This window comes from Corvus moneduloides, chromosome 19, assembly GCF_009650955.1.
Source record: "Corvus moneduloides isolate bCorMon1 chromosome 19, bCorMon1.pri, whole genome shotgun sequence".
NCBI lineage: Eukaryota > Metazoa > Chordata > Aves > Passeriformes > Corvidae > Corvus > Corvus moneduloides.
Window position 1 is genome coordinate 8,855,022 of NC_045494.1, and position 26,013 is coordinate 8,881,034.

At 55.0% G+C, this 26,013-nt stretch overlaps 1 protein-coding gene across 5 annotated transcripts in view; it reads right to left on the bottom strand.

The window, feature by feature from the left end:
* Positions 1 to 26,013, bottom strand: part of SEPTIN9 (septin 9) — a 133,298-nt gene that overhangs the window by 41,640 nt on the left and 65,645 nt on the right. For all 5 annotated transcript variants that reach the window (XM_032128778.1, XM_032128780.1, XM_032128782.1 and 2 more), the window contains one exon: positions 11,243 to 11,899. In XM_032128778.1, the coding sequence (XP_031984669.1) occupies positions 11,243 to 11,899 (657 nt within the window). The remainder of the gene's footprint in view (positions 1 to 11,242; positions 11,900 to 26,013) is intronic.

A 26,013-nucleotide genomic window follows, 5' to 3' on the forward strand; every position in this document is an offset into this window, starting at 1 on the left:
AGCCCCAGCAGTCCTCCAGCCCACCCCTCCTCTCCTGCCCCCCATACCCTGCAGCGGCAGCCCCAGGACTGGCTCCCACTCCCTCAGCTTCACCAGCGCGTTGTCCAAGAGCGCTGGGCACCTCCGGTGTACTGCAGGCTGCAGACACAGCTTTCAGCCAGCTGTGACTACTTCTGGGATTTAAATCAGCCTCATCTTCCCCTCCCCCAGGTCCGCGGGCCAAAGCTTTCCCAGGAAAAGCACCCCATGGAAAAACCTGGGAAAACAAACAGGGTGTGCCTCGCCAAATCCCGAGCCCCAAGGGCTGCGCTGCTCAGGGCTAAGGGGGGTTATGTGCCATGGGGAAAGGTGGGCGTCAGACACCGACCTCCCCAGGCCCAGAGCTGCCTCTGAGGGTGGGACTCACCCCTCCGGATCCCTGCTCTGACAGAGCGGCCGGGGCTCCCACCATCCCACATGGAACAGCGCAGGAAAGGAAGGGGTCAGGGCGGAAAGCTTGGGAGGAGGGTGCTTGGAGCACAGCATAATGCTCCATTCATGGTGCACCCGCCCCAAAAAGCACCCACACGCTTTGCTGCTGCTCCTGCAGCTGGAACACACCTCCCAAAGGGACTCAGCTCCCAGCACGGGTGCAATTTTTCCTCCATTATGAGCAATTTTAGGATTCTCAGTGACTGCTGGAGGAAGTGAGCGTGAGTGAGCTCAGACCAGCCCAAGCTCTGACCCATACTCCTCCTCTTGCTCTGCCCACCGCCTCCACCTCATTCCTCCTGCATCTGCAGACTCCCAGACACGGCTCAGGTATTTTTTTTTATCCAGCCGGTAACATTCTGAATAAAATTCCCTAAATCTCCATGCTCCAGCCAGCAAACCAGGGTTTGGAGAAGCTTTCTATACCAGGGCAGTAACCCCCAGGGAGCTGAATTCCATCTGAAGATGTGACAGCCACCCCAGAGCTCCAGCGAGGTCCTCCCTGCCCACGGGACCCCATCGCTGCCCGCCCTTCCCCACGCTCCTGCTCACCCATACTCCCAATTTCTGTCCCAGCGCTGTCCGTCTGTCCTGGACACACAGCAGCTGCTATTCCCTGCCTGGCCAGGTAGATGGTGCTCAGCCGGCACCGAGTGGGAATTCACCCGCGCTGGAGGAATTCCGTTTTCTCTGATTAAGCCAATAATTCAGCAGTGATTTTCACTGACGGATGAGGAAGGTCCCACTCCAGCCCCAAACAAACGGGACCAGCTCAGATCCAGCTGTCCCAGACTTTCACCTTTCACTGCACGCTGGGAGGCGGTGAATAAACTGCTACAAACATTTCATCAGAACCAGTGCTTTCCCAACTCCCATTTTCCGCTGAAAACTCACTCTGCTGACACTTCGCTCCACACCTTCGACCACTTCTCCCCACACATTTCCCACAAAACCGAAACACAGCAAAACCCAGAGGAGCAGGAAGCAATTTGCCCGTTTTTCCCCCCATAAAGTCAGGGGGTGGGGGTCGGGGGGCACCAGCAGGGCCCCTCATCCTGCCGGAAGCTGCCAGGCACAAGCAGCAGGGGGAGGGGGTGTCCAGGCTTTCCATCTCATCACCTCAGGGTCACCCTCCCCAGCCAGGCCGGATGTAGGATGTCTAATATTTCTCCAGTTCTGTTTTAACACTCACACCATCTTGGGAGCAGGAAGCTTAAGCCATTTCCTGCAAGGCATTGCTCTGCCCTACAAATATTTTTCAGCCTTGGTGCAAACTGTTTTAAAACTGAGCCTGGCAGCTGGAAGTGTGAAATCAGAGGAGGGGCTTGTCCAGGGAAAATTCAGTTTGTGAAACCTATCCAGTCCCTGCTGCTGCCGAGCAGCAAAATAAATATTGCTGCGGACAATAAAAGAGAGCAATTAATCTTGCGTGTCTGAAAAATGAGAAGGAAAAGCAGAAACTCCAAACAATGTTCTCTGTGCCTCTCCCAAGGGACACAACACTGGTCCCCAGCAGAAAGCCACAGCCATGTTCCCCCTTGTCTCTGCAGCCACGACTTGAAGCTTTCCCAGCTTTGCTCTTTCAGTGGAGCCCAAATCATGGCTTTGGTTTGCTTGCCCTTCAAACGACTGTCCCATAAACAATCTGTCCCACACATGGGCTGAAATAACCCCAAAGAGACCCCTCCCGCTCCTCCAAGTGGAGGAGAAGACAAATGCTCATTCCCTGAAGCTCTGCAGAATATTTATGGGCAGTGCCAGGGCAGAGCTGGAAACCCCACAGACGCTGGTGAGCAGAGCTCAGCCCCGTGCCCACGTCCCCCTCGGCGCCGTCCCCACACCACCCTCAGCCAAGGAGGGGGACAGATGGATGGCAGCTCACCTCCTGCTGCTGTCCCTGGCTGCTCCAGCCCACGTGTCACACGTGAGCACTTGTTATCTTCTCTCAGTTCTCATTCTCCAGGTGACACACAGGGACAAAGCCATGCCCCAAGGCCCACGCAAAGGGCTCTGCTTCCCCTGAGCTCCCACTCACAGGGCTGCTCCTTCCCAAGACTTTCTGTCCAGAAACCAAAGGCACGAAGCAGAAAGGAAACTCCAGAGCTCCTCCAGGGCCCTGCAGGAACCCTTCACCTCCCAACCTCAGGGCGTGCACTCCTGGGCTGTAAATAAACTTTTATTTACTACACAAAGTAGGCCAAGGAGGACTGTTTCCCTGAGGAGTGGTGGGAGGAACATCAGTGTTATGGCAGGATCTCAGATTTCATCTGACTCCACAAAGCAGTTCCTGGAGACCTCGGCAGGAGCCACACAGGGCATGGCAACACCTCTCCAGTGGCCACATCCCACCCAAATCCTGACTACCCTCACTGCCAGGTCAAACAGGGATCTCTCAGGGGCACAGCTCTGCCCAGCCACCCTACACCCAGCACTGCCAGGCTTGGAGAGAACAGGGCTGGAACAAATTCACCTCCTGCATCCTGCAGGGCAACACACAGCCAAGGTCCAGCCTCCGCAGCTGAACCATGACGGACTCACTGCTGCCCACAGGACCACCCACACCCCTGATGTGCTGCCTTATCAAGGTTCCCATCACATCTCAGAGCACTGAACTACCCAAAGCCAGGGCATCACCCTCAGCACTCAACTGCGTCCTCTCGTCTCCTCCAAGGCCACCAAAAGGGGTGGACAGGGGGTCTCGGGGGTGGGGTGACCCCAGGGAGGGCCCCAGCAGCCTGTGAACTCGGCCTCCCACTTCCACCCTGTTTATCTGCACACTGGGAGGCAGGAGGAAGCAAGTTCAGCCAGAGTTTGTCTAAACAATTAAGTTTTATCAGAAAAGCTGCTCAGATCTACTCCTTTTTCCCAGGACATCTCTGGACAATTCCAAGGTAATCTCCATTCTCCATCCAGTCTGCACAGGATGGAAGCAGGGGAAGAGGACATGAGGCAAAGAGCATCCAAATACCCCTGCTCCTCCCTCAGTGCCAGCAGCCTCCAACACTCCTCAAACACCAGGCACAATCCATCCCACACCTGCTCCCACACATCCAAAGTCTGCCTTCCAAATCCTTTTTTCCTCTTCAAACTACGAGTTTTTCAAATTTAGGAGTGACCAAGGTAGACTGGAGAAGGTTTTGATACAGAAACCACCTGATACACTCCCTTTCGTCCTGGACAGTTCAGGACCTCCCTTTGTAGACCCACTCCAGTGACCTGGGCAGTGGCTTCTCCCACCCTGCACAATCCCACAGCACCTCTGGGAGCAGGACCAGCAAACTCTTAATCACCAGCTGAACCTGGAAGAAGAAAACCCAACGCAAGGACTAAACCTCAGGCCCACGTTCACTGGCTCCTGGTTACAAAAGAAGCAGGAGTGGGTAGAGGGATTCCTCCAAGACAACGAAGTGGGCAGCAAAGGCAGGGCCCCGACCAGGCTCTCCTGTCATACAAACTTTTGCCATCTCCGCAGCATTTTTCTGGCTCTTGGTCCATGAACTGATTTCCACTGTGGATGGGAGGGAGTTGCCAGTGGATGCCCTGAGACAGAGCATGAGCCTGCACATTTGTAGCTTCAGAGGCTGTAACCAGGGACTCATCCTGTACCTCCATGTGCCAGAGCTTCAGACAAGAGTCCAGAGCACACCAACTCTTCAGTGCATCAGCAGAGAACAGCACAAGCTCCCAGGTCAGAGCAAACGCTGAGCAGAGTGAACAAAATTCCCCATCCAGAGTCATAACACACAGGGGAAGCAAACAGAGGCAGGGGTTCCAGCCCCATCTGGGTAGGGCAGCTCCTGTGATGTCCCTCCAGATCTCCCCAGCCCACATGGAACACGCCCCAGGTGCATTTGTGCTGGAGTTGAAAGCAATGCCCTACAGTTCAAGACTTGTGAGTTACCACACAGCTGTGGCTGAGAAAGCTCCTTTCAAGAGCTTACGTATCATTAACTTTTATCGCTGCCCTCTCCTCCTCAGCACCACGTCCTTTTGGATTCCCATCTAATCTTCTTACTCTGAGATCTCCACAAGCTGAGCTTTTCTTTGAAAGAGGGAAGGAATGTCTGTCCCACTCCATGTACAGCAAGAGAGGAGGAAAGGGGGGAAGGCAGAGCCACCATAAAAGATTAAGGTACTGTGGATAAGCATCAAAGAGAATTTGACACACACACTACAGCAAATGATCATCCACAGCAACAGAACAACCAGACCAAGCCAGGTTGGCTGGGGGGCTGTCAAGCACTCATAATAACAAGGGATTAATGCCTCAGCCACTTCTGTCCTGCTGCAAATCCCTTTTCACCTCCCTCTCTGATTCTGGGAATACTGCAGGAGAACACCTGGTAAGACCACCTGACTCAGACAAACCCTGGACACCTTCTCAAGGGTTGAAAAGCTAAACATAAACCCAAGGTAATGCTCATATTTGCTAGAGCATCATCAGCCTCTGAACTTCAAGGTGTTGAAAGACGCTTCATTTCAGCCATCCTTCATTGCCGTCGGACAAATGCCCTTTGCCATGCAAAAACCAACATACAGCTTCCACACAGAACAAACTGCAGGTGATACAAGTCCAGCAACCCCAAATCCGCAGGCTGTCACTCCTGGGCTGGCACAGCAACCTTAGATGGTTTGCTAAAATTATTTGCTTTTCATAAATGTATAAACATCTGCAAAGTTTTGTTCGTTGCAAAATGTTTTGGACCAGACCCTTGAGTCCAGCTTTGTCTTCCAGTATGTCTGGTGCTACCTTCATGCCCAAACCAAAATGATTCAAGAGGATGAGGTATTGATGCATGTGACCCTACAGGAACCCTGGGAACTTCCGTGCAGAGACCAGCTCAGAAGATCAATGAAATGAGTGACCCAAATTTAACCAACCCAAAGGAAAGCAGCTCTCTCCCCACATCCCTCCTTTAAAACCTCTAACAGATGTAAGGAAAATTGGGCCCAAAGAAGTCTGAGCACAGGCTGCCATCCAAGACCAGCTGCTTTTTCCATTTTTAGCCACATACACTTCAGCTTCATCACGGCATTTTTGACAATGTAGAAGTGTGTCTGTGTCTGTTTGTTTGCTGGAGGAGTAAAGAACACAACTGGCTTGCTGTCAACTTATCTTTTTTGTTCACAACAACGTTTGATCTTCTCAAAACAAAGTTATCTCTCTATAATCTCCTTCAGTTCCTCTGACACAGTTTATGGAGTTGGCGCTGCACCCAGCCTATGGTGTCCCTTCAACCACTGGCCAACAGAAACATCTCAGGCAGGGACGGCAGTCTAGAAATAGCTTAAAAGAGAACGATTCCTTAATTACAGAAGGTTCATCACCACTGCCATCACTTCCCTCCCCCGGCAGACAGCAGAGAAGTCACAAAACCAGCGGCCAGGCCTTACTGCAGGAGATCAAAGCAAACTCTTTGTTTTATCTTGGTCGAGATAACGGATTTTATTTGCTTTATCAGCCTGTAGGATGATTAACCTAAATGTGGGAAAGCTGGAGGATCCAAAGGAGTGGATGGGTGCGGAGCATTTTCCCCAGCACGACTGTCATGGGCTCCAGACAAGCAAATACCACAAGATAAACAGAGAAACTCTTGGTTCCAGTTCCTACATGCCCCCCTCAGCCAGGGCTGTGTCTCCTTTTGCCTTTCAGCACCACTTGGATGAACACAAATCCCACGGCAGGCAGGAGCACTCACCCATTTCTCAGCCAGCAAAGGCACTTCTGTCCAGGGGCTGCCCCAGTTTTCATCACAGAGTGCTCAGGGCTCACAGCCCAGCTGGAGCACAGACCCCATGAGCCACAGCCAGGTGAGCCTGCAGTCGGTCACCTCCTGCCTGGAGCAGGAGGCTCCGACCTCTGCAGACACACATTCACCCCAGATCCTTCCTGCAAGGTTCAGGAGGTGAGGAGATGACATGGATGCACAGCCTCACCCACAGACCCAACCCAGCCATGGAAGAGACCTGCCAGGTCACTCAGCCCCAGGGCCAGGGTCACTCTGCAGCTCAGCACGGAATCATAAATTGGTTTGGGTTGGAAGGGACCTTACAGACCACCCAGTCCCGCCCCTGCCCTTCCACCATCCCAGGTTGCTCCAAGCCCCATCCAGCCTGGCCTTGGACACTTCCCAGGATGGGGCAGCCACAGCTTCTCTGGCACCCTGTGCCAGGGCCTCACCACCCTCACAGGGAAGAATTTCTTCCCAATATCCCATCTAACCCTGCCCTGTAGCAGCGAGAAGCCATTCCCCTTGTCCTGTCACTGCAGGTCCCTTGTCCAAGGTCCCTGTCCAGCTCTCCTGGAGCCCCTTTAGGTCCTGCAAGGGGCTCTGAGCTCTCCCTGGATCCTTCTCTTCTCCAGGTGAACATTCCCAGCTCTCCCAGCCTGGCTCCAGAGCAGAGGGGCTCCAGCCCTTGGGGAATCTCCATGGCCTCCTTTGGACTCTCTCCAGCACCTCCGTGTCCTTCTGATGTTGGAAGCCCCAGATCTGGATGCAGCATCCCCAGCTTCGCCCTCTCCTGGTCTCAGACGTGACGTGTGGCAAGGAAAGGAAGTGGGAACCGTGGTGTTTCCTATGGGAAACTATCCCTTTGCATAATGAAGCTCCACTGGGGAGGTCGCTGCTTTTCCTATGGGCCCGCAGGGACTTCCAGCAGGGCAAACAAATCCTCCTGGGTCTGGCTGGCTGCAGTGGATAGCCTCACTTCCTGGGATGTGTCCTGCCCAGCTGGAGCATCCACTTGGGACAGCACCCACACAAACTGTGCCCACGCAAAGAAGGGATACGTGCATGCCAGCATGACCAGAGATGAACACAACATAACTTGGGGACAACATTCCTGGGGGGCAGAGACATGCAACACGAGCACCATCACAGCCACATCCCCCAGCCTCCTCCTGGCATCCTCAGTGCCCTCAATACACCCCAAAGCACACCGAGGAGCACTGGCTGCTTCCTACAGCACAGCGAGGGAGGAGGAGCAGGCAGTGCCCTCCCCGTGCACGTGGTGCCCTGGATCAGGCAGTGTCTCTGTGATGGGACACATTCCTCTCCCCCACACATGCTGCTGCTCTTCTTTCCAAGTCACTGGTGTTGCAGTTCTAGATTTTTCCAGATTATCTCATTTTTGGCACCTGCGTTCACAAACCAAGACTCAGCGTTTCCCACTCAGCCCTTCCATTTGGAATCCTGAGCTGTAGGCACTTTCCCATTAAAAATAATAACAAGAACAAAAAAAGACTGCCCGTAACCTAGCCTGAATGTGTCAGCTGGTTTTGGAGGAAACATTTCCCTACAGCTTTAATCTCTTTGTACAGTGGAAGAGCTGGAAACGGTGACTCACTGCATCTCCACTCAGCCCCGGGCTCTCCATCCCAGGGAGCATCGCTGTGTTAAGAGTTGTCCAAATCCCTCTAACCCTGGCAGCCCCACACTTGGTGTCACCCTGCTTCCAATCCATCACCTGACATCCCAGAACCGAGCCATCAATACAAACAGGTTCAGACTGGGGGAAGTAGAAAGAGATTATTAAACCAAAATGGAAACCATTAACTTTTCTGGGGCCAGCAATGCCTGCCCCTCTCTCCAAGCCTGACCACCACACATTGCAAGGAACAAGAGAAGGCCAAGATGTTCAACCAAACAAGCACAAAACCAGAGATGGAAGGCACAGTGGAAGGTGATGCTGTGGCAGGAGGAAGTGACAGGATCCCCCATGATGGATTTGATGTAGCTTTTCCTGAGGATTTGCCTGTCCCTCATCCAGCTCATGCAGATGCCTTGAGATCTCTCCATTGCAGAGGGCAGGTGGATGTCTCTGGATGAAGCACTGCTGCTCCCACAGTGATTCCCTGTTCCTCTCCTCACAGGGATGAACCAGCTCCTGCCACACTGGCACCACATCCCTGCTCAGACCTGCCCTGCCAGCACAGGGCAGGAACATCCTCCCTCTGCCAGCTCCATCCCAGGTCAGTGCCCTGGGACTGGGCGTGAACTGCTGCCCACGGCAGGAGCCTGGGAGAGGTCAGCCCCACCCACGGGTGGCCAGATTTGGATATTCACGTTTGGATATTCACATTTGGTAAGTCCTGCACGGCAAAGACAGCCTCCCACAGTGCCCAGGGCTGCGGGTTCAGAAACAGCCCTTGCCCTCACCTTGTTCTTATGGCTATTTTTAATTGCTTGTGCCTCTTTCTGCCCTCTACATGTCCTCCCCTTGCCTGCACCCACTGCACAGCCCAGCTCAGATTGCTCTGGCAGACTCCAGCTATAGCAATCCACATCCCCTGGTTATCCCATCACATTTCCCTGTCCCCGCTGGGGAGCACCAGCCACGTTGGGGACACAAAGTCTGCCTTTGCAGTGGCACGTCCCACACGGGTGGGTGCCTCTGTCCCACCTCCCTGTCACTAATGGCCCAATTCAATGTTACACCAGCACAAAGGAAGCAAACGCTCCCCAGGGAGTGCAGGAGAGAGCAAAGACTCAGAGAGGGAGAACGTGGATGGGAAGGAATATTTCTTGCCCCATTAAACACTTCCTGCCCTCCTCCCACCTCGGGAAGCCCAGCTCTGGAGCGGGCTCAGCCCACACCGCCAGCCACGCCGCCCTAATGAAGTTCAGCACTGAAATTACTCCTTTCCTCTGTGGTTTGTTCTGAACTGCCAAGCTCCCTGGGACTGTTATTCTCCTCTGACCGGCCTCTTCCTGCACTACACGCTCTCCTGCATACCTTCAGCAGCAGGACGAGGGGTTAAGAGCAAGGCAGCTGAGCCTGACAGCTGGGGAAGGCAAGGCCCAGCACAGCAGTGAGGACAGCTGGAGGCAGATGCCTGCATCCCCTGCTCAGCTGTTTGTGCTGGAGAGCCACCAGCAACTGGATCCCGGGGCGTCCAGTGCCACAGGAGCACCTCCTGGTGACCCAAACCCTGGAGAAGGACTTGCCACACGTTGTCTCTGCTGCAGACATGGGAGAGGCAGAGTTTTCATTTGGGGGGGTTGTGGTGGGGCCAAAGCTGCAGTGGAGCTGGAGAGCATTGGAGACATGCCTGCACCCACCCATGGGACATCCTGAGGGTCCCTGTGCAGCCGCCCCAAATCTCTCTGTGTTCTTGCACCAGCAACAAGGAGAGAGGCCACCCACGTGCCCAGCATCACCTCAGGGTGGGTGCTGTGGACCAAGGGGAGGAGCACCCCAAAATGGGGTCCTTGGGCAACCTCAAGCCATGGCAGTGGGGCAGGAGGAGATGATCAGGAAGGGGACACGTGCTCTGGCAGTGACCCTGGGCTGTACCCTTGTGCTGACACATGGGGAAAACGAGACAGAGCCCTCATGACCCCTCCAACGCTGTCTCCTGGCTCTTCGTGGCAGTGGGGTTGGACCTAGATGATCTTTAGGGTCCCTTCCAAGCCAAACCATTCTGTGATGATTCTTGGAGACATTTGGACTGAAAGCCCCTTTTGTACCAGGCCAGGGCTGGCTCATGCTGTAAGGCAGACTCCAGACAGCCGGGCTCAGGGGTAACACTCATGCCAGCAGCTGTTCTCCCTCTCCCCTAGCCCTGGGCAGCTGGAGGATTCAGCAGCTCAGACACTTTTCTGCTCTTAAAGTGCCCAACCATCCGTGGGGTTCAGAGCTTGGGACACCCAGAGCAGCCCAGACCCAGCAGGACGAGGCTGAGCACCCACCCATGGGATAGGATGGGCCTCCTGGGCACCACACACGGCAGCTTGGGACAGAGAGGGGGGCTCACACAAACCCCATCCTTGGGCTGGGGCTCAGAGCTCAGCTGTGCCCAGCTGGAGATGGCCCAACCTGTCAAAAAACCCAGCTCAGAAAAGCCACACCTACACCATGCACAGTAAGAAAAACCCACTTGAGCCCTGCAGGTTTGACATCAGCTCCCCTGCTGACTCCTGACTTGGTTTTAAACCAGCACACACCACAGCCTGGCCTCTCTGCAGGTCTGTGTGACCACAGGGCAGCACCCAGAGAGGGCATGGAACCCCTGGTCCAGCTCCAGGACCAGGCACGGACCCCCAAGGTCCTGGCTCAGCCACCCCACCCCATCCCACAGCCCCCGGAGAGAGGCACAGGGTGGGGAGGGAGGGGGTGCCCTCCACCCAGCCACTGCATCCCTCACAGGAGAGAGCTCGTGGGCAATAGAGAGCAGAAAGGTAATTAACAGGTCTGAAAGGAAAATCTCCAAAATGTTATGGAGAAAAAATGACAGCTGGTGAGGGAGGGAAGCTGGCTTTAATATGGGATTAATTGAAAACAAGATAGAGCTAATATAAGCCAGGTCTCCAGTTTAATAGTGGCTCTGATCCATGATGTTATTAGACCTTGGCTCCAAGGTCAAAAAACCCTGACTTCTGCTAATGAACAGGCGGTTCCTGCCCCACAACCATAAACAACACCACCAAACAACGATATCCCAGCAACACTTCCAGAGCCAGCACCTCTCCCACCCCTCGGAGCCTCTGCAGGGCTCTGTGGGTCTGCACACAGGGCCCGAGCTGGCAGAGCTGTCATTTCCTGCAAGCACCCAGCCTTCTTGCGTTTCCTTCCAGGCTCTATAGCATTTCTTATCGAACCCGACAGCTCCTTCAGGCAGGATAAACCCAAGGCTAACAGCCATGAGCACGGACACATCTGAGCACAGATCCCGGAGCAGCCTCGAGAGGCGTCGCCACGGGAGATAAAAGAGCAGCACACAGCACTCGGTGACACCCGAGGCAGGGACCAGCCCGAGGGCTGTACTCACCTTCTTCTCTCTTTGGCGGGCTCTCCACGGGCACCGGCTGCGGCTTTGGCTCGGCCTGGTGCGCCTGGGTGGGCAGGGCAGGCTCCGAGCTCTCGGCCGGCCGCACGGCCGGGGCCGGGCCCTCGGTGGCCTTGGCCACCTGGATCTCCACGCGCCTGGGGCCCGCGTCGGGCACGGCAGCGTTGGCTGTGTCGGCCCTGCGCTGGGACATCTCGGGGATCTTGGAGGCCGGCGCCTCCACCCTCCGCAGCCCCGGCTCCTGGGGCTTGCCGAGGGTGATCTCAGTCCTCCTGGGGGTGGGCTCGGGGGGTTTGTGCCCCACATCTGCTCGTTTGAGGCCGAACCGCGACAAGCCCGAGGTGGAGTTCTCCACCTGCTTGGATGAGATGTCAATGGAGATTTCTGTTCTTCTGGACACCGGCTCGGGCAGTTTGGGTCCAGAGAGCTCCACTCTCCTCAGAGGGGGCTTGGGGGATCTTTGCACTGTGGGCTCCGCATGTCGGGTGGATGGCTCCGAATTCCTGGCGCCGAGTTCCTGAAACTTCTGCGTGGAGCTGGACACGGTGGACCGGAGGAGGGTGTTCGGGGCCCGTCTTTGTGGGGTGGAGGAATTTGAAGACTGATCTACCTCCTCGACCTCAAAGGATCTTTTCAGAGCTGAAAAACATGAGAAGTAGTTCAGGATTTAGTTACCATTCACCTGAGTGTCTCCAGAGATGCTTAAAGACACTGCACAAGGCTCATAACTCCATTTCTGCTCCTCCATCCCAGCATTCATCATCCATTTAAGCAGCTGGGGATCGAAGGCCAGGCCCTGCCTCTCCAGACAAGTTAAAAACCCAGTAACAAAACATACCAGAGCCAGGAAATTCAGCCCCAGAGTGGAGATTATCCTCACACTGCCCTCCATCCCACACTCAGAGGGGAGCAGAGGGTCCCACCACGGTATGGCAGAGCAGGGCACTGGATTTGGGGGAAGACAGCAATCCAGCTTCCAACACTTTGCTTTCCCTCTCACATCCAAAGGATTCACAGATAAACAGAGGCTTTCCTGTGAGCACTGCCAGCAAAATCCGAGTTGGGAACAGGGAAACAATCCCAGGAGAGCACCAAACCCATATAAATGCAGCAAGAAAACCAAAGGTGGCAGCCACAGAAGCTCATATCCTTAAAAACAAACGTAGAGACCACGTGAACCAAAGACTGAAATGTTTTGAGCACATGGACTTGAGACCCTGATACAAGGAAGGGGACAACTGACCCCTGCTCCACACAGGATCCATCCAGAAACAAAAGGCCGAGCTCCACGGAAAGGGAACCACTGCTGGATCCAAATGCCATGGGCTATAAATACCCTCTGTACCCCACAGCACCCAGACAGGCACAGGGTCAGGGTAGGCACAGCCCTGGGATCCCAAAGAAGCCTCCACGAGGTGAGGCTGAGCTGGTGTGGTGACAGCCCAGTGTGGTGACAGCCATGCTGCCGATGGCCAGCATGAGCATCAGCAATGAGTCCATCCTTCCTTTACATCAACAGGACAGCAGCAGGGAGATTTAGCCTCTAAAAGCCTGGGCTTGAGATCCCACAAGACATCAGGATCCCAGGGAGACACTGGAGCACAGCCTTGCCTCATCCCAGGATGTCCTCCCACCCCTGGGGTGGAGCTGGAGAGGAGCCACCATGCAGGAAGCATCTCTGCTCCAGGGTTGCTCTGACCCCCCTGGGGACGTGGGGATGTGGCACGGCTTGGGGACGTGGGGACCCTCTGTCCCTCGGGCACATGCATTTGCTGGACAGGAGCCCTCGGTCACTGCTGAGTCCAGCCGGTGGGACAAGGAGGGGGACCCATCCACGTGGCAGCCACCCAGCTCTGCTCCACCGCCTCTGCTGACACCAGGCGGGGCAGCAGCAGATGTGACCTCCTTTGTCCGGCCAGCAGGGGCTGGGACAGCTGTGGTCACGTCCCCCGGCAGCAGCACAGGGAAACCAGAGGAGATGGTGAGGCAAGCAGGGCCCTCGGAGCTGGGACTCACGTGTCAGACAAGCCACACCACAGGGAGACTCCCAGGGGTTGAAATGTGAGGACAAAGACTTTGGGCTGCTTTCCCCTTTTGGGGGGAATACCCCAAAACTGCTCTATATGAACCCCAGGCTGCACAGCCAGGCTGGATGGGCACTGAGGAGCCTGGGAGCAGGAGCATCACCCAGGATTTTCCATATTAGTGACCCAAAAAAGCCTCTCTGTGCTCAGGGACAGACAGATGTGAGTGGACACACACCCGCATCCCCCAGTTGTGGGTCAGATCCCAGCATGGGAACTGCTGGGAAGCAACAGGAGCCTGGGATGGGCTCCCAAGGGTGGTGTCCCAGCTGGTGTGGGCAGGGAGGGATGCACAGAGAGATCCAACCTCAGCGTCAGCCTGATGGGAACAGCAGCACGGCTGCTCTGTGGTTGTGGAGAGAGGGAAGCACCAAAGCACAACACTCACCCCCCCATAAAACCCAGGAAGGGTCCCACAAAGGGCACCTTGTGACAAAACGGTCTATCTTGCATCCCAGAAATATTCAGACACGGGTAGAAGAAGGGAGGGAGGCAGTAAAGAAAACTAAAGGTGTTTTTTTCTCAGATTTATCTGTTTTCTGACTTCCGTGGAGCTCTCCCAGCCACGCCATCACCCGCTCACAGGGGTGGGATGCTCCCTGCAGCAGTCCCTGCCCTGCAGTCTGTGCTTGGCACAGCTCATGCACTGCAGGTCTGTGTCCAAGCCCCAGTTCTCTGCATCCCCAGAATAATTAATCCAAAAAAAGCCCCACACTTGAGAGCTGTTTCAACGTGTTTGAACTCTCAGGTCTCCAACCCGGAGCTGGAGCTCAGACCCTCTAGCACAGGTTTTCTACAGTTTCCCTTCTCCATCACACACTTAATCCAGAAACTTACATTTTAGCTATTTTTTTTCCCCAAAAAATCCCAAGTTTGAACAATGCACCAGCCAAGCCTAGTTTGCATTTTGCTGGAAACAAAGAGAGCGGAAGGGACGACCCGACAGGGAGCCCCTGCCTGGCCTTGAGCGAAGCTGGGTGGGCAAGAGCAGCAGAGGACACAGCACTGCCAGGCACTGGCAGCTCCCTGAGGGATGGAACCACAGCTCTGTCCACATCAGGCTCTTAAAACCCGCCTGTCACTCCTCCAGCCAGCTCAGTCCCCAGCTCTTCCCTTCAACAAGCAGCCCTATAACCTCATGAGAGACGTGTCTTGAGGAACAGGGTAAATGCTCTCAAGGAACCCGACAGCAAAGGAAATGCTGACGAGTATCTTTCCTTAAAGAACACTGCCCTGGAGATCCCTCAACGCCAAGTGGTTTGGGGATTTCTTTCTGACCTGCTAATGAGCTTTGGATACAAACAGCTCTGCTGACCTCCAAGGGCTCCTCGCATGAGCAGCATCCATCATCTCCACTCCTCTGAGCCCTGCTGCCACTTCCTGAAGAAGTGGTGGGTAACCCAATGGCAGTGCTGACCCACATGGCCCTTTCTTTGGACTTTAAACCCCCCAAAGTGCCTCACACCCAGGGTAAATCTGTTCAATGCCACCCATGTGGTCTTTCTGCTGGAGCACAGCCAGCCCCTGTCCTTATCAAAGGGCTGGACTGAATTACAACACCCAAAAATGGCTTTTTTCCAGGTCCTTCAGTTGGAGAAAAGAGAAAAAGGTCAAAGCCCAGACACAAAGGGGTTCAAACAGCCTTAGGCAGAGCTGCAGAACCATGATTACAGTCTCAGGACAGCCAAGGCCTCCAGATAACTCGTCCCTTGTGCTGAGGGCAGGAAGGGGGTACTGAGGGGCTGGGCGAGGAACCTTCACCCCAAAGGAGAGGTAGAAATGGCTCAGCACAGATTCTGACAGCAACATCATGAGGAACCCCTGCTCCCAGTGGCATTCCCTCTCCAGCAGGGTCACCAACTTGCCTGGGGACAACCTAGGAGCTTTCTCACCCACGGCTCTGCAGGATGGGGCATCCATCTCATGGTTTCACGGGGATTTCGGTACCCAGCTTGTCCCGCTGGCACATTTGGCTGCTGCCCTGAATTCAGCATGGTCTGGAGAAGGTCAGACATCCCAGGCATGAGAAAGGAGAAGGACTGTGACCAAGAGGGTTTGTGTTTCCACCTCAGAGACAGAGCCCCACTGCCATGAACACGATCCTCGGGAATGTCACCTTCAGCAATGGTGGCCCACAAAGGGACCGAGCATGGCTGGAGTTCCCTGCTCAGCATCGCCTCTCTCCTCCTTGCATGAGAAGAGAGAAGGACCTCAGGAAGCACAACAGCTCTCAAAAAAAGAGAAAAAACTTATAAATAGTGTGTCCTGCCCAGAGCCAGGAAAGGAAAGTAAACAGCCTGTGCTCCAGATGACCCTCCTCCCGGCTTCCTGCGGGGAAGTGTCCGTATTCCGTACAAAAACAGGAGCTGAAGGCAAGGCAGAGCCGTAGGGCCCCACACAGGCAGCTGTGGCTAATTCTCCATGTCCCCATGGGCTCCAGGTCCCTGCCATATTCCTGAGAGCCCCAAACAAGGTGTCCCTGCCCTGAGCAGGGCTTGGGCTGGCCACGCTGCAGGATTGTCCCCACTATCGTATTTTCCAGGCACAAGCAGAGCTTCCCCAGCCTCACCAGCAGCATCCCACTGACTGGCTGGTGTCAGAGGAAGCTGGCAGGGAAGGTGGCAGAGGTGCTGAGCACCACCCTTCCTTCTCTTCCTCTGGAGGTGCACATGGGGCTGGGCAAAACCTGCACTGCCTTTGGCATGTGCTTCCTTTCAACCCATTCCAGACCCATCCAGACATCTCTGGCTCAACCCACCAGTGCTGAAGGCAGCAGCTTTTGGGCAGGGAAAGCCCAAAATCCCCTAAAATGAGATTTCCAAGTGCTTCCTATCAGATGCAACCTCTGCAACAGCCCACCACCATCACCATGTCAGGGTCGGGAGCCACTCACTGCGATGTCCCTTTGGGACTAGAGCTTTGCAAACCTCTCAAGGTCATGGAGTTTTGCTCAGCACCACCCAACTCTGCAGGGCTGGCTTCAAAAATACCACTGCTAATCCTTCTTTTGGATGAGAGAGGCACGGGCTCTCCGAGGTGGCTCTGCTGGCTGTGCACGAGGACACACACTCCTGAAAACCCAAACGTGACACATGCCAGACAGGCACTTGGGGGCAAGAAATGTGTGCCTTCATCCTGCTCAAATGCTCCCCAAGCTGGCACTGGGGATGAAAAGGAGATAACATTGATTTCTCTTTCTGTTTTATGCAGCAGTGCTGGGGGTGGCTGTGCAGTGAAGCCACTGTGTCCTCCCGGTCACCCCCCAGCCAGGTCACACGGCATCAGCTAAAGCTGCTCTTTAGGGATCCTGTCAACTGGGAAGAGAGGGCAGAGGTCTGGTTCAAATCCCAGCAGCTCATGCAACAGCCAAGAGTCTTCCAGAGACGTCACAAGCGAGTGGCACTGGGTACTCCCACATGCACAGCTCTCGCAGAAGAACAGGCCCTCCTCGGGAGGCCCAGGCAATCCAAGGGTGCCCAGATGCCGTGAAGGGATCTGGCTCCTGCACAAGGACTCCACATCTCCCAGCTGGAAGCACTGAAGCACACAGCATGCTGCCACCATGGCTCACCCCGCCTGGCTCCGGGCACCCCGCGGGGGTCAGCCAGGGAACATCTGCAACATCTGCTCCTCCTCTCTTCCCTGTTTAAACAGAATATCCCACTAACAGGCCAGGGGAGGCTTTATACAAGGAAACATCTATGCACAGAGCTCGGGAGGAGACCAAAATAAACAGCAAGGGATGCTGACTCCTCGGGGACCTGCTTCCCAGCCGGAGCCTCCAGCTCTGTCGCGGCCGCAGCGCCCAACTGCTTCCCATTAAACATCCTGTGCCCCTCACGTGGTCCCCGTAACCCAGGGGTTACATTTGCTTGCTTGCTTAAGCACAGAGAGCTTTCCTTGGGTTTTTGGACACATAAGAGCCTTATGGGGCCGGGGCAGCCGGCGCCCCGTTATTTCCCACCACACAATGGCACCGTTTGAGAGCGAGGGCTCGCTCTAAACTGCTACCAGATGGTCACCTCCTGTTCCCGGGCAGGAAAGGGGGGAGGCTGCAGCTCTCATCTTTCAAGGAACCCTTGGAAACCCAACACAGCATTCACTGCTCACAGCCCTTAAAGCTTCCCAGAGCCCTGTCACGGGCAGCAGGGTGCTCACGGAGCTTTTCTGGGCCAGGCTGAGAGCAAAGAGGGTTTGGCCACGTTACCATGGGGCCAGCTGGGTCTGGCTGATCCAAACCTACCCTGGGTGATGCCACTGAAGAGCTGCCACCACCCATACCAGAGATGGGTGCATGGGAGTGAACTAGAGGCTCAGTTATGAGGGCAAGTTGGGTGTTCTGCACATACCTATGGGGTGTATCCACCGTGTAGTAACCCTAAAGGTCCCACAGCAGAAAGGGAAGGGAGCTGCACCCCTGCTGCAGGGCCAGAGCAGGATAACTCTACCCCATCCTCAGCAAGGTGCTCCCAAGTCCACAAAGCCCATCAATGGGATCAAAATCATGGGTCTGAGATGGAAAACCCCTGGTAGTGCAGGCAGCAAGAGATGCTGCACATGCTGGCAGGATTTTGTGAGTACACACACAGCTTCGAAACAGCCCGAGAGACTCAGATCCCCTCTCACATCCACAGAAACCAAAGCAGGAAATTTTAAAAGCGCATTTCTCAAAGCTTCTGGCGATCTAACATAAGAAAGACGAGAAGTAAGGGTTGCTGAATCCCCTCCCTGTTCTTGTGCCAGGAGGCTTCGCACCTTTCCCTTACCAATAAACCAACCTTGCTGCACTACATATAAAAATAAATATATATACACACATATATATATATGCAGTGACACTCTGCTGTTGTAGCCTGACTCTCACACTATCCTGAGTAAGTTATGAACAGTTTATGCACAAATAAATCCTTTCTCTGACTTCACGGACAGCCTCCAAAAGAAGTTGCAGTAGATTGCACGGTCTGACACAAATCACATGTACAAGACAAGGCTGGCAATGCGCTGTCACTATGCAGGGCCTTCCTGAACGGTGTAAATGGTACCAAGAGGTGAGTTCTGCTGGAAATTTGGGCATAAATGTAAGTTCAGGGTTCTGACGTCAATCAAAGCTTTCCAAGCAGCATTTCTCTCACTCACAACAAGGTATAAAACAGCCTGAGGCTGATGCAGCAAACCTCTCATTTCCCAGAAATGAACATGCAAAAGCAAAGTCAGGACTAAGAATAGAAAAAAAAAAACCCAAAATCCACACTCAGATTAATACAAAATCCCAGCTTTCCAGTCTCTATAATGCAGTTCTTAAAAGATGTGAGCTTGATTCTCTATTACACTTGGGTTTACATAACCATTAACTCGCAGCAAAATGCTTCCAGATCAGACCAGTATATTTTACATCCCTTATATTCATTTCATACTTGTACAGAAAATTACATAAAACACAGGGTATCCAGCCCAGCAGATTGCATTACTGGCTCAGCCATGGGCTCACTCCAGCTCCTGTCTCCGGTCTGTGCTCCAGTTTCCTTTCATAAGGGGAGGAGGAAGGAGAGAAATAAATCTTTTCTCTGCCTCCCGTGGGGCTGTAGATTTGGTTTGGTTCACTAATATTTCTAAAATGCCTTGAAACGATTACCCAGAGACAAAAGTATGATGCAGATGGTCTTGCAGAGCCCAGCCTGCCCCATGCTGGTGCCACAGATGCCATCCCCAGGAGTCATGAATCCCAGTGCCCACAGAAGGGACACGGAGAGTGACTCAGGTGGGTGACCAGCCTGGGTGGCAGGGACTGGGTGATTAAATCAGTGAAGTCTCCATTTGAGAAGATGCTTTGATGGGTGGTGTTGCAACATACTGGTTAAAAAGCAACAGAAAAGGGGTAAATTGGTAAAAGGGGCAAAGGAGGGACCCAGGAGCCACTCAGCCCTGCAGTGCTGCCCACTCCTGCCCGCACTGCTTGCTGACTGCTGCTGTCCCTGCAGCCAGCTCTGATGGCTCTCTTGGAGGGGACACCCAGCACCGAAGTGCGAGCTGTTGTCCAAACGTCCTGAGGGCTGGCAGAGAGCAGAGCCCTCCTCCTCCCTGGCAAACTAAACACGCTTTGAAAAATAAAATAAAATCCATCCTTTTCACATTTCCCTGTATTTTTGCTTTCAGCGGCCAAGATGAAAGAAAAGCTGAGGTCCCAACCACAGCCCTCACCATGCTCCTTGTCTCCCAAACCAGTGCAGCTGACCAGTGCCTCTGCCCTCACCTCTGACCCCTGCCATGACTCCCAGGGCTGGGAGAGGCTGCAGAGCCCCCAGCTCACCCTAGCAAGGGGCTGGACAGTTTTCTGCTGCGTGGGTCCCAAACTGCCACCTCTACTGGCAGGAGGATGGTGGCACAGACTGATGTCACAGTGTCTCCTGCCCTGCAATCCACAGGAGGCTGGCACTGACTGTGCCTACACCTGGGCAACAGGCGGGCACCGCACCCTGAACTGCCCTGGCCTGGGTGCCAGCAGCACTGGGAGGACGCAGGGTCACACACCACCCACGGCATCTCCCCTTTTGGCACACAAACCAGCCAAGAGCCAGCTTGGAGGGACAGTGCCCCTGGGCCACCACTCTGGAGGTGTCCCCAGGAGACCCAAGGGCTGAGCTCCATCCAGCAGCCTCACAAAGCAATCAGGGTAAAAGCCTGAGTCACAGCCATCAGGAGATGAGAGCTGTTCAGAGCAAGTTGGAGGCAGCAACAAACCCCTTCTTGCCCAAGGGCTACTCCTTACCTGCACTGTTTGTGGCAGGGAAGGGAGTGAGGAGGGGTCTCCTGCACCAAGGAGGGCTCTCCCACACTGGCACCTGCACAGCAGCTGGGTACAAACTGCTGGTGCCACCAGAGGACCAAACAGTACCCTGCAGGTGTAAAAGGAGAGGTGGCCAGGACACAACCCTATCCCTGTGCTGAAGGGCATGACAGCCCACAGAGAGCTCCCCTGAGGGACCCTGACCCCCAGCAGCCAGGCACAGCCCCACCAGAAACTGAACTCAGACCCACTGACTCATTTTACAGGCTTCAAATAAGCTTAACCAGGATTTAGGGTCACTTGGCTTCTTGTCTCCACGTTGCACCTCTAAAGAACAAAGAGGTGCCAGAGCTCACTGCAGCAGGAGGGGACAGAGAGGCTGGGAAAGAGCCTGCATGATAGCCCTGCAGAAAGATGCTGCCTTAAATATCAGAGTCAGAAACATAAATATTTGGAGTGATTCTGAAGCCACCATTATTGTCTTTGGATTTATGACATGTCCCAGTCCAGGCTTTTGCGGCTGCTGTCTGTCCTGGCTCCTGGCAAAAAGGGCTGAGCAGCTCCCTGCGAGAAGGGGCAGCAAACCAGAAACTAAACCAGCACCCAGTGAGGCCATGGGGCACCCAGAGGTGCCAGGTTAATGACTGGCGGTAATTTAGCCCCAGGTTTGCTGGTGGGTATTGGCCAAGAGACAGAGCCATGGTCACTCAGAGCTATCAGAGCTGACCCAGTGTGTTCCAGAAGTGCTACCTACTCACTCCACTGCCCTGAACCACCAAGAGGCAATGAGCAAAGAGAGAAGCATTTTAGGTGAGTCCCTTACTAAGGGAAAGGTGCTACCAAGATCCCAGAGCCTGGGAAGAGCCAGCATGGTGTACGTGCTCCGGCCCCTGACTCACCTCCAGGCAGCAGCACTACGCCTGCAAAACCAGAGCAGCTGCCCTGGCTCCTCCTCATCCCCTCCCTGTCCCTTCCCACCCCAGCTCCTCTGAAAGGTCTCTTTATGACCAGCACAGTGCTGTGCTCGCTTTGCCCAAGGCTGGTCCCATGAGGACAGAGGAGCTCACCTGTGCCAGCACTGGGAGCCCTCCCTGCTGTCACACAGCCAGGGACGCTGCTCTGTGCCGCAGCGGGTGCCCGGCCCCAAGGACACACAGCTCCTTGCATCACATGGCTGTAAACAACAACCTGTGGATGATCCTACAGCCTAACCGAGGCCAGAGGCCATCTCCAGAGCCCAGTTCACACGGACAGGGAGACCAGTGTCTTGTTCTTCCCTTTCCCACTCCCTCACAACCTTTTTATTCCCAAAGAGTAAGATATACACAGGGAAAACCCCAATCCACACCAGCAGGTACCCACTGCTGCGACCAGGCAGATGCAGTTTTTTGACTCTGTGGCTCGAAGGCCAGTTCTGCAGGGGAAGATACAACTTCTGCTGGGGAAGACATAAAACTTCCCTTCCCACAGGCACCTTCCTCTGGCTCCTTCCTCTCCCACCACATGAGGACTTGGCAGAAAATTCCCCTCCAGCCCATCCTTTTGTCTCGGACTGAGAAATGTAGATGTATAATAAGAGAGAAAACTCTCTGAAATGGCTGTAAACCCAGCTTTGAGGGTATCAGAGGTGACTTTGCTGCCTTGGAGCACCAGCTACATCAATGAGTGGCTCTAGCTTTGCCCACACCAAGCTGGTGATGAAGAGCTCCGGAAGAGACCAGCTGCAGTGCCGCTTCTTGGGGACAGCCCAGGAAATCCAACAATTGAGGAGCTTTGCTTCACTCCTAGGGTTGGGATGATCCAAGATGTAAATCGGAAAGATCTTTTTTGCGTTTCCTTTTCCAGGCATTGAGCCCTGGCACACGAGGGACCGTTAGTCACACGCTCAGCTCCCAGCCCAGTGCTCATCCTGCAAACCCTTGGGCCGGGCTTACGGGACTGATCTTGGACCTGAGTGAGACACTCACATAAACACGAGGCACCTCCCATCTCCAGGGCTTTCCACTCTGCTCAATTCAAGGCGCATCACCCACAGAGCGCTGTGACTGTCCCGCTGGCGCGTTCCTGCTAATATTAGCCCGGGGCTGAGTCCCAGCATCCGCAGCACGCGGCTGCAGCTGCTCCCCGGGGCAGCAGGAACGCTGGCCCTGCACAGCCCGGGGATGCACCACGGCCACGTGTCCCACAGACATCCCGGGCATTCGCTCAAGGAGATTTTAAGGATGAGTCCGTGAGTTTTGTGCACGTAGAAAAGCCTATTTATAATGCAGTGCCCTCCTGAAAATGAGCTGGGTGGTGATTTTTTGGTGGCACTTAAAACTGGGACATAACTTAGCACAAGTTTGTGTCTCGTTGAGACAAAGTCTGCTGTTGAAATACTAAAAATACCCTGCGCTGGGTGGTGAGAGAAGTAGTGTCTGAAAAACATGCAATAGTAAGGAAGAGTAAATGAATAAAATAGCCAGAGAAGCCTTCTGATCAGCAGTGGCATGTCCTGGCAGGGCTGGACGCTCCCCACCCAGCTCCACGGCACTGCCAAGGCTCACCCACCAGCCAGCACACACTGCCCAAGGGAGCTGGGCTCTGAGCAATGGGAAAACCAGGGATTAAGAACCATGAACAAATGCTGTCTCACGGCTTCTGCCAGAGCAAAGCTGCCAGCCTGTGCCCCCACCAGGCTGTACCCCCAGACACCACATAGAACCCCTCTCCACACACTTAGGGCCCTGCTCAGCATTTCCACCAGGCACAGTTTGCACCCACTGCGACAATTTGTGTTTCAACATCACAGGGAAATGAATCTGGTGTTGACTGACAGCATTGGCAAAGGCAAGGAGGGTTTGGCATCACTGCTGCCAACTCACCACCAGCAACTGCCAGCAAAAACGTGCCTCAGTTACCCTGGGACATCCCACCAGGATGAGGGACCTTAGCAGATCTCTCCTGTCTTCCTACTAGGCAGCAGATCCTGAGTGCACAGTGCTTTACACCTCTAGCAGGAAGATGAGTACCACGCTGTGGGATTGTCTTTGTGCAGCATCACAACCAACCAAAGCTGTGAGCAGGAGCATCCACCCCCTCTGCAGCGGAGCACCGCGGACACCAACGCTCCCACATCACCCGGCCTGGGCTGGATCAGGGAGGTGTGGGGTACACGGGTTGTTAACACACTGCACAGACATCTCACCAGGTTGATTTAGCACTGCAGCTTCCCTTCTCTGCAGCTCAGGGTCTGTGCCTGAGCCCCGGGGAGCTGAGGGACCCGCAGCCCCCTCTGAGGCAAAGGTGAGCTTGGGAAGTGCTGCTTCAACCACGGCTGTACCAGCCACACTCCTGAAAACCTGCCAGAATCTATAAACCCAGGGGCAGAGCTACTATGCTCTGTAAATCCTGGCAAACCACAGCCCTAGTGATGCTCTGCCCCACTAGAGAGGAGGAAGCTTTTGTCAGTCAAATAAGGGGGATTAGAATCATAGAATGGTTTTGGTTGGAAGAGACTTTACAAATCATCTATTTCCAACCCCCCTGTCGTGGGCAGGGAACACCATCCACTGAACAAGGCTGCTCATAGTCCTATCCAACCTGACCTTGAATGCTTCCAGGGATGGGACATCCACAGTTTCTTTGGGGCAGAAGTCCCTGGACTTTTCTAGTGCCCTCCCCGCAGGAGCTGTTGGTCAGTGCAAGATGGGCACTGTGAGCATCCCCACCACAGCATCGGGCACAAGGAAGAACACACTCTGCTGTGCTTCCTTCTCACATGTTGCTTTGATCTGGAAACTAAACTTCAATCAAGTACCTGGCACTGTTTCCCTATCCCAAAGGGCCCTCACACCCGCCCCAGGCTCACTGAGGCTGCAGCTCCCTGCCTGCTGCAACACAGCAGGGACAAGAAACCAGGCGGGGATGCTGCGAGGAAAACAGGCAGGAACAGCCAGGGTGACTGGGGAGGGCAGGCAGTGTGTGACTGGCGGAACAAAGAGGGCTCTGGACGATCTGGTGTTTCTGCTCCATGGTATTTTTGGCAGATCTTTCCTGCTTGGCCAGGGGCTGCGTGGGGTTGAGGTACCCACCCAGCAGACAGGAACACTGCATCTCCTGCCCTACGGGCTAGAGATTAATTGCCTGCTTTTTGGGAAGCTGCTGTGCAACCCTGAGAGCTAATTAAATTGTGAAACAGTAGCCCAGATCCCTGCCCAAGGGCAAGGCCAGACCTTTTGGCTTCAGATGCAGGGAACTTTCCCCAGCCTCTCCCTCTGCACAGGCAGGAACTATAAAGTGCTCCATAGACTGAAAATAAAGGCACTGCGGAGCTGCTCCGTGCCACCGAGGAACACACACAGCCCAAGCAGGCAGCCCCGGGGCCCACAGCAGAGCCTTTATCGTATCCGAGTAGGGAATTACTCATTCTTCGGAGATTTAAATGCAATTGGGGCAGCGAGAGGGAAGCTGTAATTACATCAGCGCTCGCAGCCCTGCGGTGGGGAAGCTCACGCGTCCCTCAAGGACAGTCACAAAGGCGCCCTTGAACCCCGAGCACCAAAGGGGTGGTGGCATCGGGTCACCCTCTGTGTCCCAACACTTGTTAGTTCCAAGCTCCCTGAGGGACGTGACTTCCCTCAGCCTCCCGCTATGCCCTCCACGGCCAACTGCAGCTGGAGCAAACCCGCAGGCTGGAAATAGAGGAGCTGACCGTGTCTAAACCCTACGACAAGGACTGCAGAGACCCCAGCTTTGCCACCCGTTTCCTGCCTGACCTGGAAGAGGAACCCTTGTGCTCTGAGCTTCCTCGGCTTCCCAGCAGGAAAAACAGCGGAGCGCTGCTTCCCGAAGGCCAGGCTGGGTTCTCCAGGAGGAGGTGGAGGCTGAGCCTATAGCCGTGCACACGCAGCCCCTGGATAAGCTTTCACCGCGGCCCCCACATCTCCGCTGTTTCTTGTGGTTTTTTTTTTTCTTTTTTTTTTTTTTCCTTCCTTCTAGAAACCGCTGCACAAAGCTCCGCTTGGGCCGCTGCCAGGACGTGCGAGTGCGTAGGGATGGAGCTGCTCTTCCAAAACTCTGCTCGGGAAGATGAGCTCCCTCGAGCCGATCTCTCAACGCCTGCTTCAGGCACAACCCCCCCAGCCCTCTTCTGCCTGTCTCTGACTCCCAGACCCATCTGGCAGCAGCACGCTCCCAGCTAGCGCATTTTCTTGCCTGAAAAAGCAAGAGTAGCAGGCAAGAAGAGGCAGGGACCAGGGGAGAAGCCGCCCCGGTCCGCACGCCAAGGGGGCTGCATGGAGAGCCTCCATCAGCGAGCGAGTCAACGCTGCGGGCCGCTGGAGCTCTGCCACGGGACAACTGCAGAGCTCTCTAGGGCAGGCAGCTCCCGCTACGGAGATACGTGAAACTCGGGATCGTTACCCACATCCCAGCTACTCCAGGGCTGTGTTTGCGCCCCAAAGCTGGGAATCAACAGAAGGGCTCGCGCTTGCTTTTTTTCTGACTTTCAGTCTGGTCAGGCGGGTGTTTTCAGCTGAAAAAACCACATAAATTAACTCGGGAAGGGCAGGAAAGGAGAAACATCCCGTAAGACCCTGCTTTGGCAGATACCACCGGGCGCAGCCGTTCCGGACAAAAGGCACCGACAGCCCTGGGGATGCCGCCTTGGGGCATCCCGCTCCTTCCAGCCCTCCCTACCCGCGGGGTGCCACCCCCGGCCTCGGCCAGGACCCCCTCGGGTACCACCGGGGCGCCAGCGGCGTGGGGAGACTGGGGCAGCCGAGCCCGGGGGAAGCCGAGCCGAGCTCTCCCCGCTCCTCCGCGGCTGCAGCTCCTCTCGGCTGAGCCCCAAAAGCGGCTGCTCCTGCCGCGGGTGCCCCTTCCAACCCCCGCGCTCCCCGGCG